The 11,549-nt window shown below is 53.7% G+C and overlaps 7 protein-coding genes across 7 annotated transcripts; 3 read left to right on the forward strand and 4 right to left on the reverse strand.

Moving 5' to 3' along the window:
• The first annotated feature begins 399 nt into the window (after positions 1-399).
• On the forward strand, positions 400-2,012 carry BJX67DRAFT_74961 (uncharacterized protein). Its single transcript, XM_071035378.1, has 3 exons — positions 400-1,444; positions 1,519-1,584; positions 1,633-2,012. Exons 1-3 carry the CDS (start codon positions 614-616, stop codon positions 1,855-1,857), a joined length of 1,122 nt encoding a protein of 373 aa, XP_070887011.1. The 5' UTR covers positions 400-613; the 3' UTR covers positions 1,858-2,012.
• Positions 2,013-2,962: 950 nt separating this feature from the next.
• On the reverse strand, positions 2,963-4,719 carry BJX67DRAFT_75013 (putative translation factor pelota). The gene is made up of 3 exons (XM_071035379.1): positions 4,330-4,719; positions 3,791-4,279; positions 2,963-3,713 (listed from the first exon to the last, which is right to left on the reverse strand). The coding sequence occupies exons 1-3, from the start codon at positions 4,405-4,407 to the stop codon at positions 3,069-3,071; spliced, it is 1,212 nt and encodes a 403-aa protein (XP_070887012.1). The 5' UTR covers positions 4,408-4,719; the 3' UTR covers positions 2,963-3,068.
• A 112-nt stretch (positions 4,720-4,831) lies between these two features.
• BJX67DRAFT_352004 (uncharacterized protein) lies at positions 4,832-6,163 on the forward strand. The gene is made up of 2 exons (XM_071028960.1): positions 4,832-6,062; positions 6,141-6,163. The coding sequence occupies exon 1, from the start codon at positions 5,000-5,002 to the stop codon at positions 5,759-5,761; it is 762 nt and encodes a 253-aa protein (XP_070887013.1). The 5' UTR covers positions 4,832-4,999; the 3' UTR covers positions 5,762-6,062; positions 6,141-6,163.
• A 53-nt stretch (positions 6,164-6,216) lies between these two features.
• On the forward strand, positions 6,217-7,083 carry BJX67DRAFT_380587 (alpha/beta fold hydrolase; the record flags this gene model as incomplete). The annotated part of the gene is made up of 2 exons (XM_071032813.1): positions 6,217-6,649; positions 6,722-7,083. The coding sequence occupies 2 exons, from the start codon at positions 6,217-6,219 to the stop codon at positions 7,081-7,083; spliced, it is 795 nt and encodes a 264-aa protein (XP_070887014.1).
• Positions 7,084-7,180: 97 nt separating this feature from the next.
• On the reverse strand, positions 7,181-8,586 carry BJX67DRAFT_75055 (intradiol ring-cleavage dioxygenase). The gene is made up of 3 exons (XM_071035381.1): positions 8,043-8,586; positions 7,524-7,962; positions 7,181-7,473 (listed from the first exon to the last, which is right to left on the reverse strand). Exons 1-3 carry the CDS (start codon positions 8,288-8,290, stop codon positions 7,279-7,281), a joined length of 882 nt encoding a protein of 293 aa, XP_070887015.1. The 5' UTR covers positions 8,291-8,586; the 3' UTR covers positions 7,181-7,278.
• On the reverse strand, positions 8,525-10,103 carry BJX67DRAFT_75032 (uncharacterized protein). The gene is made up of 2 exons (XM_071035380.1): positions 9,477-10,103; positions 8,525-9,412 (listed from the first exon to the last, which is right to left on the reverse strand). The coding sequence occupies exons 1-2, from the start codon at positions 9,826-9,828 to the stop codon at positions 8,760-8,762; spliced, it is 1,005 nt and encodes a 334-aa protein (XP_070887016.1). The 5' UTR covers positions 9,829-10,103; the 3' UTR covers positions 8,525-8,759.
• Positions 10,104-10,378: 275 nt separating this feature from the next.
• BJX67DRAFT_380590 (tRNA 2'-phosphotransferase) lies at positions 10,379-11,415 on the reverse strand (the record flags this gene model as incomplete). Its single annotated transcript, XM_071032814.1, has 2 exons — positions 10,379-11,164; positions 11,260-11,415. The coding sequence occupies 2 exons, from the start codon at positions 11,413-11,415 to the stop codon at positions 10,379-10,381; spliced, it is 942 nt and encodes a 313-aa protein (XP_070887017.1).
• Positions 11,416-11,549: the final 134 nt, after the last annotated feature.

The raw sequence follows: 11,549 nt of genomic DNA on the forward strand, positions 1-11,549 counted from the left end.
TGGGGGCTAGATTCACCCTTCCATGCCATTATCACTGAAAAGCTGCAAGATGACCCTCATCCCTCCCCCAAGGAAACGGACCCCGTTTCCGGGTATAAGTTCGGCGCTTAGATGCAGACCCATCTTTTATCCTGGGCCTCTTGTTAGGAGAGAATTTGTGTGGCACGGTGATGTTTGGCGGCATCTATCACACATTTTCGTGCTCTCTGAGCCTGTTGAAAGACGAGCTTCATGACTCTGGCCCTGCCTCGCAAGGCATTTTGGCCTCCGTTGATATCCTCGACTCGAGTATATGAACCTCGACGACACTGCTTCAAGGACCTTTACTATCACCACCCGCACTGGGTTCGTGCCGAAGCATTCTGCTCAAGCCTGGAATCCCATCCCCATCCCCTCCAAAGAACGGATCAAGCCTAAGAACCCTCAAGCCTGGGACTGAAGGGTTGATATATTGTGTCTCCCAAGTCTCAATTCATTCGTCGGGCCACTATCGCTTGCCGCCCTCTATACTGGCCTCCCTGTCGACCGTTTCATCAAACGTTTCGTTTTCCCTTATGGTCCACCCTTGAACCCCTCCACGGCGCTTCCAGCTATTCTCTGACCGGTTTGTTTCATGTTCAACCGCTCTTCGTGCGAATACCCCGGACCAATGTCGTTTGGCCAGGGCGATTGTCATTCGAGTGGAGGGATGGATGATTACTATGGGAATTTACAGTCTCAGTGGCCATCGCTAGAGCGGGTACGTCTATGTGCTACCACTACAAGAGGTGTTTTGGCTACGCAGACTGACACCCTCGGTGCTTTACAGTCTCCCTACGGAGCGGTTACCCATCCGTACAACGCGCCAACAGCATACCAATCCGCAGCGATTCTAACACCGATCAGCCTCCCAGACAACTCATACGTACCTGCAAGAAACAGCCCGGTGCTCAGTCACCATTCGCAAGAGTATCAGTATCCTGTCTCGGAGTCCGCAGTTCACCATGGGCTTGGGATTACGACACCTTTTCCGAGCGAATTGACTCGAGATCCGAGCCTTGGCTTAGGTATCTCACCTAGCGGATACGGACTGAGAGACGGAACTATCTCTCCCCAACCGTCAAAGAAAAGAAGTCGGCGAGAGTCCAAGCAATCCATTTCACGCGAACCCCCAGTCACAATTCTCCCTCATCCGGAAGGACTCCAGCGCCTGGAGCAAGAGCGACGGCATAGTCATCCGGATCCGCATCCTCAACGGCCTCGAGCCCCAGGACGGGGGCGGAGGGACCCTCAGGCTGAAGAGGAGGATGCCTTTGTAGAGCAGCTTCGAGAGCAGAACCTTGCATGGAGGGTTATCCGAGAGATGTTCCGCGAGAAATATAATAAGGACGCAACCGAGGCGCGCCTGCAGATGCGGCAGCTACGCAGACGCAAAGAACGGCTACAGCGGTGGGATGAGCACGATGTGAGTATGTGTACCATGCCAAGCCCTTATACAAGTGAACCATAATCAAGCGGGCTGACAATCAAGTGTTCCAGGTCCGGGCCCTCTTACGCGCTAGACACTACTGGGAACAGGAAAAGTACAAGTTGATCGCGCAGAAGGTGAGTCCAAAATACTTATTGAGATTGGTCCTATGTTAATTTTAGTAGATGACAGAATTCGGGGCCACCACATTTTTCACCGCGGAACAATGCGAGGCGCAATTAGAGTATATCGATGCGCAGGAACGTGCACGAGATGCCCGAGAAAGCCCTCCGCAACATCGAACAATAGAACCTCAACGCAAACGACGGCGCACTGAATCGAAGGATCCGGGAGAGAAAGAGCCGCAAAGCAGAACAGCTCGAGAGAAAAGGAAAAGGACAACAGACTAGCATTCTCATTTTCTGGACTTTTCGTTGATTAGACTTGATTTCGTTTTTTGGCATCTCATTTGAGCCTGATGGTTGCATGTTCCGCATCGTGGGGGATTTTGGTTAACATTGCTGTTGCATACTCGGCGATATACCCTTCGTTCCCTGTTTGGAGATATGAATCAATTCCAAATCATGAATTAGACATTATTTTCTCCTCCTCCCCACCAAAGTGAACGTGCCGCCCCTCCAAGCCACATGGTGCAAAATCCCGCCCCAGTCCCTCAGTTTACGCGCCGCTCGCCTCTCGAGTGCTTGGCACAGCGGCACTCATCTCTGGGACCTGACCGCCATCCCTGCTGCGATTATTTGCAATGCTCGAGGGGCGACGACACAGGAGCCTGACACTGACACCGCCTCACATGGCCTGTCTCTCTCTGCGCTGAAGTATTTGCGGAAGATTGACTTCCCCGCAGTGCCACGGAATTGACATCCATGGGATGACGCATTGCAGATCCTCGGTGGGGACACACGATGGAGACAGCTTGAGTTCAGTATTTGCCAGTACTGAGGAGTTCTCGGGGACCTCATGACGGTTCTCGACCCGCCTCTTCTCGTGGAGGGACTCTCAATGTCGTCGTCTCTGGGGTCTCGGTCTTTGAGATCCACTCATCGCTTCGTTTGGTGGGTCCCCCTAAGCTGGAGCCTTTGTTGGGATTCTCGAACGGAAGAGGCTCGGAGTAGCGGCGGAGATACACGATGTTGTTGGCGGATTGGATGGCTTGCGGCTTTTACCGGTGAATGTTAATTAGAATTTCTGGGGAGATTGCGATTGCCCCGTGGCTATGGTGTGGGGATTTTGAAAAGAATTTGATCGATGTTGTCTGTTGTATCGTCTCTGATCGGTTCCCACAAGGGCATTCCTGTTGGGCAAGGTGGGTCTTCCAAGGTTGGATTTTCTGACCCCGGGGGAGGTTGTGGTTCTTGAACACACCTCGAGATGGAATCTAGTATTAACAACAATTCAGCATCGTTTCTTTCCGTTGGACTGTAGTCCTCGTTTCTGTTCAGTCTATCAGGGAAGAAGTCCATACCTTCTCTCTTTGAGTTCCTACTTGCTACTATATCCCAAGAACTTCACTTCCGAAGTATATATGTTGGGTTGTATCTCAACCTCCAATGCAAACTCCAGACCGAAAAGATATCTATGATCTGTAGAGACAGAAATGCAATCACTCACTGTCCTCTCCCACATCCTCGTCATTGATGGGGAATGTCAAAAGCGCCGCGATTCCCCCCAGCCCATCTAGCCTCTTCCCGCTCTCGTGCTCAGAACTAAGAACACGTACCTCGCCCCCCTCAGTATCCCTCACGCGATCCACGAGTGCAACCCACTTTTTCCGCTCCGCAACATCCTGGGACCGGAACAGCCGGTTGGAAATGATTAGTACACCTCCGCCTCTCCCGACAGCGCCCTGGTCAACAGCGTGCTCGACCTCGCGCGGTCCATAGGTAGCCTTGTTCGTTTCCTTCCGTAGTTCGGTGCTGAAGTCATCCATGAGTTTTGTCTCGCGCGCGTGTTTGGTGTCGCTTAGGAGGGCCTTTACGGTGGGTGATTGGAGGACTTCGGTGAGGGAGTGGAGGTGGCCGCTCGCGGAGTGGACGACGACGATTGAGGGGAGAAGGCGCTTGAGTGCTGGCGTGGACGTGTTTGCGACGGATTGGATGTGTTTTTGGAAAGAGGCTGCGGTGAAGCCTGGGGAGGCAAGGAGGACGGGACGGACGGGGTCGGTTGTGCTCATTGAAGTGGAACTGGTGTTGAATTCTAGGTGGCGGAGGAGAGTGTCGAGGGTTGTTTGGTAGAATTTTGTCATAGTCTATTGCCAATTAGTCGGTCAAGTTGGTCTCCTCGTCGATCTCCTCCCTTTCGCGGAGAGAAGAAGGAAAGGCATACCTTGTCATGATCACTACCCCCAGCCCTCTTCCTCGGCACCGACATCTCAACCTTCTGCTTCAGTATCGTCCGGAATTGCCCAATGAAGCAAATATGCGCAAGACCCTCTTGCATAACGACCGCCACGGCTTCGGCCCTGCGATTTCCCCCCTCGTCAACAGCATCCTTCAACGCCTCAACAGCAACGCTATCCCACCCGCTTCCCTCACTATTTGGCCCTGAGCCCTTCTCAAGGGTGAATTGCCGATTGAGCTCAAGGTCAAGCGTATGGTGCTGCCCGACCTTTGTGTGTTGTGTCTCATTGACGATCTGCCCACTGACATGGAGCTGGGAGTTCTGGGGGTCAAAGTCGAGGTTTTTGACCCGGATTTCGAGGGTGAGACGCACACGCTGGGAGCTCGTAGAGCCCGTTGCGGCGGTTGTAGTTACGCGGCGAAGGGCGGTTGCGTAAAGAAGATCGCCAGGAACGATAAGGTTGTAGGCATGCCACTGTTAGAGCTCTTAGGTTACTGCCGTTGCGCTGTGGTGGGGTGATGTACCATGTCTTCAGGTTCCTCGGGGATTAGGGTGACGCTGCCGCCGCCATTGTATTCGATCTTGTTTTTGACGAGGCGCATCTTTATGAAGTAACACTTTATGGAGACCTGCGCGAGGATTCGAGGTGGCCAAGATGAGAATGCGAGTGCAAGGAGGCTCGACAATTTGGATGAAGTTCAGGCCTCAGGCAGAAAGGGTGCGGGACGTGGACATGGTTAGCATATGAGGCGGCTTATCGATAAGAGTTCTTATCGCAGCGAGGGGTGCCCTGTTGGCTTTCTGACCCTGGACGGCGAGTAACCTTCCCGGGTCCGTCCATGCCTCGTGCCATGGCTGTCTTCTCAAATGTACTCTCGGGAGGCACGCCGGGTCAAAGCGAAGAAAATGGCAAGAGTCCTGGATATTGGTGTAGGTTCAACCTTCAATTTTGCCAACAAAAGTGGCTTAGCGTCTCGGTTAATAGTATCACCGAGGTCACGCTATCCACAGCTTCCATTTTGGGGGCTTCTTTATTTACAAGTTAGTGAATGAATCTCTATGCAGCTGCAAGCCTTTGGTTCTCATCCTCCTACATTGTTTATAACTTCTAAGTATTCCCTCCTCATCGATGTCTGCTCTCTTTCCCGCTTCTTTCAGCATCCACATACGTGACTTCGAACCTCCGACGTAACAATGGCTGATCGTCCGCGAGTCACCTACGAAAAGTCCCGCGTTGTCCGCCGACGGTACCAACGAAGCAACAAGCGTTTCCAATTTACCGCTTCCGAAATTGCGCGAATCGAACGGGAGCAAGAACGCAAGGATCAAGCGGAGAAACTCCGAGAAAAAGAGAAGCGTCGAATCCAGAAGAAGAAGAAGCGTGCTGAGAAGGAGGCCAAAGCCCGGGAGGAGAGATTGCGTCTCGGTCTTCCAGACCCGGATGCACCTAAAGTTCCTGCAAGTCAGCCGCTGCTCTTCAACTTTATCAAACAAGCGCCGCCCGCGAAAGTCGAGCGTCAGGGGGGGCAGACTGAATCTGAGACCGAGAGCCAGGGCACTGTGGCAGCGAGCACTATAGTAGCCTCTGATTTTGAAACTGAATTTGATGATGGTGATGTCAATTTCGAAGACGAAGAGATGGATGAATTGATGGTGACGCTTGGGGCTGCAAGTGAATCGATCCAGGGCAAGTGTGACGGACCCCGAAGCGACGATGCGAAAGAAGAAGAATTCTCCGACTGCTCCTTTCCCTGTGATGAAGAATTCGTCGAGGAGATTGAGGCAATTGCGAGAGAAACGCCGGTCGAGCAGGTCTCGGTTGGCCAGATGCCGGGTATACCCGGCCTCGCGAGCCAAGTCTTTGCAGATGACACTGCGCTATTACTTGAGTATGTCGACGAATTTGACGCAGGTACGAGCTTTGACGAAGCGCTCGCTCAGCTTGATGGCCTTTGATCGCACGTTCGTCTCAAGAAACGGGTTCGTTTCCTGAGCGTGATCTGTTTCGAGAACTGGAACGGCAAAGGTGGAGTAAATGGGGAGCTTTCCGATCCGTTAGAGCTCGCGGGTGGTCTTCGGATAACGGCGCCCCTCGCTTGGTTACAGCCGTGATATTTTGCAACCACAAACTCCCTGCAATCTGACAGGTTTAGAAAGGGGTCGAAAAAGCAGAGTACTATGTAACAGATCGCATTTGCTGTCTGCGGCGGAATGCTCGCTGGGCCCGGATCTCTCGTTGCCGGTGGGGATGTACACAGTACGGAGATATTGGAGGAGGGGGGGTTGAAATTGGTTGACGGTTCCGGCTGATCATTAGCGGTTTCTGTTGCGATAGTCTCTCGTTCAACCCCGCCACTTCATGTGGTTCGATATCTTGGATATTATCACCTACAATCCAAAGACAGATCAAGATGCCGTTCATCTCGGTCAACAACCACCGATTGCACTATACAGACTCCCATCCCGACGGTGCTCCCGAGAATGGTCTCACACTTGTCTTCACCCACGGCCTGGGTTCCTCGCAGAACTACTACTTTCCGATCCTTCCCTACCTTACATCGAAGCACCGGTGTATCACATCAGACACCTACGGCTCCGGTCGCTCAACGTACACGGACCAGCCTGTTTCGATCGCATCCATTGCCGCTGATGTCGTCGGGATCCTTGACGCACTGAATATCCCACAAGCCGTGGTCATCGGCCACTCCATGGGCGGCCTGGTGGTGACCCTACTCGGATCCGAGTACGCAGGCCGCGTGAAAGGGGTCGTCGCAATTGGCCCGACTCATCCGTCCGAAACATTGGCATCGGTGATGCAGAAGCGCAGTGAGACCGCAACAGAAGGTGAGCCTCTCCCTGAAAGGGAAAGAGTGCCGCAAGAGAAGATATATTTGCTGACGAGGATATGGTATAAAGGCGGTATGGAACCTCTCGCAAATACAATCCCAAACCAAGCGACCGGCTCAGAAGCCACTCCTCTTGCCCGCTCATTCATCCGAGAACTCGTCCTTGGTCAGAATCCCAAGGGGTATGCGGCACTTTGCAGGGCTATCGCTAATGCGCCGACGGTTGATTACGCCGCCATTAAAGCACCGTTCCTATTGATAGCGGGGGAGGAAGACAAGTCTGCCAGTTTTGAGGGGTGCCAGCGTATTTTTGATAATGTGTCGAGTGCGAACAAGGAGCTGGAAGTTTTGAAGCGCGTGGGCCATTGGCACTGCATTGAGGCGCCTGAACAGGTTGGCCGCGCCATTGAAGAGTTTGTTGCGGGGATATAGAGGCGTTCTGGATGAACTCGTACCCAGATTATAGAAGGTTGGGTTAGATGGCATGGATGCCGACATCTATTTTGCTCAGGTGTATTACAATACCATGGAGTCGGAAAAGGATGCAATAGGTTGGGTATTTTAGGGAACATTGAAGCCTACTAGTATCACAAATAAACGGATAGACAACGTTAACTAATAAGAGGATCATGCCTTGCTGGTCTTATCCGGGACCAGTTTTACGTCGTATGTCAGCTCAAGTCCCGCCTGCGGATCGCCCTTCCGCTCGACAAAGTCCACAATCAACGAGTCCTTCACGGCAAAGACAGAGTCGTTCGTCAAATACGGGTCCTTGCGGTCGAAGATCTGTGTCGTCAGCGGCTTGTATCCGTCGCATGTCGCCTGCGCATCTGTTAGCCGTACTAATAAATAGAAACTAAGCAAAGACATACGATAATATGAATATGCGCCGGCCGAAACGGATGCCTATCCATAAGCTTCAACAACTTCCCCGCAGGCCCATCATCAGGCACGGGATACGGCGTCGGCCGCAAACAATAAAACGAATAGCGCCCCTCGACATCCGTCCTGAACTTCCCGCGCAGATTGAACTCCTCCTGCCCGGGATCCTGCTGCTCATACAGCCCGTTCGTCGAAGCCTGCCAGACCTCGACGACGGCGTCGACGAGCGGCTTCTTCGTCGCGAAGTCGACGACCTGCCCGGTCATGTACGCGGTCTCGCCGCTCCCGTCCGTCGGCGCCGTCCTGACGATCGTCTCCCCGTTTGCGCGGAAGGGCGTGTCGGGGCGGAAGAAAGGGCCTAGGATTGCGGTTGCCGTGGGCGCGTCTGCTGCTTCGTCGGCGAGCTTGAATGTTATCTCGTCTACGAGTCTATGTACCCTCCGTTAACAAAAAGAGCCGTGTCCCCCTCTCCACCTAAGAACGAAAGCGGGGATGGGTGACAGCCGTACGACTCAAGCCCGATAACATCACAAACCAGCTGTCCTTCATTCCGCTTCGCGTCGCTCATCTGCCCCGCCCAGTTCATGAGCTGGACGCCGGCCATCCACTCGTCAACCGTGAGCTCGTTTTCGCGCGCAAAGTCGTGCACGTGCCGGATGAGGGAGGCCATGAGCTGTCTGAAGCGCGGGTTGACGTTCTTGCCCATGGCCGAGATGACGTTGTCTGTGAAGGTTGGGTTGAAGCGGTGGGAAGCCATGTTGGTGGGTTTCTCTTTGGAGAAGAGAGGGAGGGGAGGGGGATGGGTAGAAGCAGGAGGGTTGGTATGTGCTTTATAGATTTACGTCTTCTGGTAAGATTCAAGGAGGGTACTCATTGGGTAATTCGGGTATGTGGCACGCCTCAGGCTCCTCGGGGGGCCAGAGTCTGGGAAGAAACCACGCATTTGGATGCAGTTCTGCAGTCGGAAGTTTTTGAGACTGGGGTGAGGAGAGGGCAGGTTGGGGTTCCGACGGGCTTGGACAGCATGAGGCGATCCGATTGTTCGGATGTCGGGTCTCGGTGGTCGATGATTGGTAGGGGCGCATCCGCTCTCTACTGTCGGGACGAGAGGTTCTTGCGATGACTATCTATGGATCGATGGACAAATTGAGGGTATTATTAAGTGAGGTTCCTGGATTTGAGACACAATTGACGAAAGACGAAACATGACATGACGCAACTGACTCTCAAACAGCAGCACTCCCAGTAACTCTCACAAACTCTCCCTCAACGTGCTCCCAGACCTTCTCGTTCACTCCCTTCTTCCTCAACTCGGCCAATACCCCCTGTACTTTCGTCTCCCCATCAGAATGCACGGAATACACGCCACTCCCCTCCTTTCCATCTGTCCCAGTACCAACGTGCACCTTGTCAACAAGCTCAACACCCTTTGCGTCCCCGGAAGCTGGCTGATACCGCGAGCTGGTGGCGTAGAATGCATGCCGCTCGCCAGCCTCCTCAATGGGGATATTCAAGAAGGGGCCGAACACTTTGGCGACGCCCTTAACGATCACCGCGCCGATGCCTTTACTGCCGCGAGCGAGGTCGGTCTTCACAAAACCTGGATAGTCATGCACGAAAGAGACCTCGGGTGCCTTTTTGGCGAGAGTTTCAAAAGACAGAGTGATTAACGAGGCAAAGTGTCCGCGTTGTGCCAGGGCTCCAAGCTTCCAGCCGGGAAAGTCGTTGGTGTCGATTTGACCCTCCTTGCCGCCGGCGAAGACTGTGACAACACGGCGGAGGCCGGGCGCCGCTTGCAGGAGAGGAAGAAGGTTCGCCGCAAATCGAATACGGGAGTAGTACGACAGAGCCGCAAAGTAGTGAAGTCCCTCATCGGTTTCTATGAGAGTCAGCACCCCCCTTTCTTGTCCTACCAATCATTGACTCGAGAGTAGAAAACTCACTCGTCCCAGTAAGCAATGTCCCAATGCTAATAAAAAGCACATTGATCGCCGCTTCCTTCTCCTTGATCTCGCGAGAGACCTTGTCAACGCTCTTCAGCTGACTTGCGTCGCATTGGAGAAAGGTATAGGTGCCCTGGGGATTCAGTTCCGAGAGCTCTTTCTTGATCCGCTCAGCCCACGAGGCCGTGCGCCCAACGAAATAGATCCGCGGCGCATTGGCACTCCTAGCAAATTGTTTCATGGACGACTCGCCGATGCCGCTGGTTGCACCGACGAAGACGGCCACTAGGCCTGCTGGTAGGCCCGAGGCGACCTGTTGGTTGGAGACGCGGATTGCTTCAATGGCGACCATGTTCGACGAGGCCTTCAGGTGACATGTGGAATGGGGAAAGGAAATGACAACTGAAGATGAGGCTCTGCAAGGAAGAGAATAGGAGAGCTGGAATGTGAAGACTCAAGTTCATGGGTGGTTGAGGAACGTGGAGAGGACGTCGTCCCCATTAACCAGACCAGCGCATTGCGCGCCAGAAGGCGGACTTTGCATCATGGCAACTGGGGGACAGAAGCACATCAGCAAGCTGTGTATGGTTGGAAAATCCCCGTGGTGAATGCGACTCGTCAGAAACGTGAGGAGATCCATGGTGGACAACCGGACATAAACTCCGGAGATGGAGATACCGTGACTTGGACTGGAGTAGCAAATATCCGTCTTGGCGCTGAAGGAGCAGATCACTCTGGAGGAACACATCAACTTCCTCAGATCCTCAGATCCAGTGCTTATTTCTCGGCGATCAGCCTGCTTGCTCTGGGTAATCTAGCCAATTATGCTCATAATCTTCGTTGACCAAGACGTAGACCCCCCCACGGGCTCAGGAGACTGGAGATAGACAAAGTCCATCCCCTCACCTCCCCTTCGGATTCCGTCGGCTGGTCAACTCCTTTGGCAACGTCTGCAGCACCTCCCCAGCCTCCCAAATCTTACCCAGCCCCTTTCTCCTCTCGACAACAACGTCGAAGAAGTCGACGGGGATCACCTTTGTGCTCTCACCCCCTTCCTTCCCGGTCACACTCATCCCCTCACTCAGGATAACCCCATTCTCACTCCTCCAAAACGGACACCCTCCTTCAAGTGCCTTCCGAAGGTTGATATAGATCAAAACCTGCGCATCCCCCCTCATTCCAGATATAACCCCATCACCCGTAGAACCACCCTTGCCGATTGCCCCCAGCACAGAATCAATCGCCGGCCCCGTCGCAAAATGCGCATGGTTCCGCCCCATACAGCGTAGCCCCCCGGATTCCAAAATCATCGGCCAAACCGAATGATACGTCCCATGAACTACCGTCTCCGGGAGTTTCTCCGGATCGTTAAGACTCAGCCGTTCCAGGAGGGCCTCGGCCTCCACGGATTTAATGCTGTGGCCCTGCGTCGCGCGGATCAGGTAGTTGTTTGCGTTTTGGTCGGTTGTCGACGCCGTGAGCGCTTTGGCTGTTGCTGTTGCCGTTGCGGCCGTGGCTTCCTGCTCTGCTTCGGCTTCGGCTTCAGCTTCGGCTTCTTCAGTGGAGGATGCGGATGTCTCGGATTGGGGCGCGTAGAGCAGCGCGAACCGCTTCTTATCCGATGTCTCGACGGCGCTGACGATCTCCGCAAAGGAGACCTTTAGCGACCTGAGTTTTCGCCATGCGAGCTAGAACAGAACGGACTTCGTATTAGCCTCATTCAATCACCCAATTTTCGTCTGGTATTATCCAAATTTTCTGTAAGCTCATAATGCAAACGCACCACATCCGCAACATTCACGTATCCCTGGCTATCGATCTTCAACCCCTCTCGCTCTGCCGCGTGACGGAGGGCATAACTCAATGCCTTCGAGATTGCGACTTCGCGACCAGATCCTCTACCTCCTCCCCCTCGGCCTCCGCGACTTGGTTTGGGCATTATTCGTGTGTGGTGGTTGTAGCTGGAGTTGTAGTTGTAGTTGGGGTTGTGGTTGAACCAGTGCGGGGAACGGAGTTCGCGACGGAGAATTTGTTGGAGATGGAAGCGGAGATGGAGGGAGCGCGCGGTGGTTG

Source organism: Aspergillus lucknowensis (assembly GCF_044049455.1).
Source record: "Aspergillus lucknowensis strain CBS 449.75 chromosome Unknown BJX67scaffold_16, whole genome shotgun sequence".
NCBI classification, from domain to species: Eukaryota; Fungi; Ascomycota; class Eurotiomycetes; order Eurotiales; family Aspergillaceae; genus Aspergillus; species Aspergillus lucknowensis.

Excerpts from the sequence above, each read along its gene's own strand:
- BJX67DRAFT_74961 (XM_071035378.1), top strand. The coding sequence starts at position 614 with ATGTTCAACCGCTCTTCGTGCGAATACCCCGGACCAATGTCGTTTGGC. Across the intron at positions 1,445-1,518 it reads AGCGGTGGGATGAGCACGAT|GTCCGGGCCCTCTTACGCGC; the intron begins GTGAGTATGTGT and ends CAAGTGTTCCAG. Across the intron at positions 1,585-1,632 it reads ACAAGTTGATCGCGCAGAAG|ATGACAGAATTCGGGGCCAC; the intron begins GTGAGTCCAAAA and ends TAATTTTAGTAG.
- BJX67DRAFT_75013 (XM_071035379.1), bottom strand. The coding sequence starts at position 4,407 with ATGCGCCTCGTCAAAAACAAGATCGAATACAATGGCGGCGGCAGCGTC. Across the intron at positions 4,280-4,329 it reads CCGAGGAACCTGAAGACATG|TGGCATGCCTACAACCTTAT; the intron begins GTACATCACCCC and ends GAGCTCTAACAG. Across the intron at positions 3,714-3,790 it reads GGGGTAGTGATCATGACAAG|ACTATGACAAAATTCTACCA; the intron begins GTATGCCTTTCC and ends AATTGGCAATAG.
- BJX67DRAFT_352004 (XM_071028960.1), top strand. The coding sequence starts at position 5,000 with ATGGCTGATCGTCCGCGAGTCACCTACGAAAAGTCCCGCGTTGTCCGC.
- BJX67DRAFT_75055 (XM_071035381.1), bottom strand. The coding sequence starts at position 8,290 with ATGGCTTCCCACCGCTTCAACCCAACCTTCACAGACAACGTCATCTCG. Across the intron at positions 7,963-8,042 it reads GATGTTATCGGGCTTGAGTC|ACTCGTAGACGAGATAACAT; the intron begins GTACGGCTGTCA and ends GAGGGTACATAG. Across the intron at positions 7,474-7,523 it reads CGGCGCATATTCATATTATC|GCGACATGCGACGGATACAA; the intron begins GTATGTCTTTGC and ends ACAGATGCGCAG.
- BJX67DRAFT_75032 (XM_071035380.1), bottom strand. The coding sequence starts at position 9,828 with ATGGTCGCCATTGAAGCAATCCGCGTCTCCAACCAACAGGTCGCCTCG. Across the intron at positions 9,413-9,476 it reads GACATTGCTTACTGGGACGA|AAACCGATGAGGGACTTCAC; the intron begins GTGAGTTTTCTA and ends TGACTCTCATAG.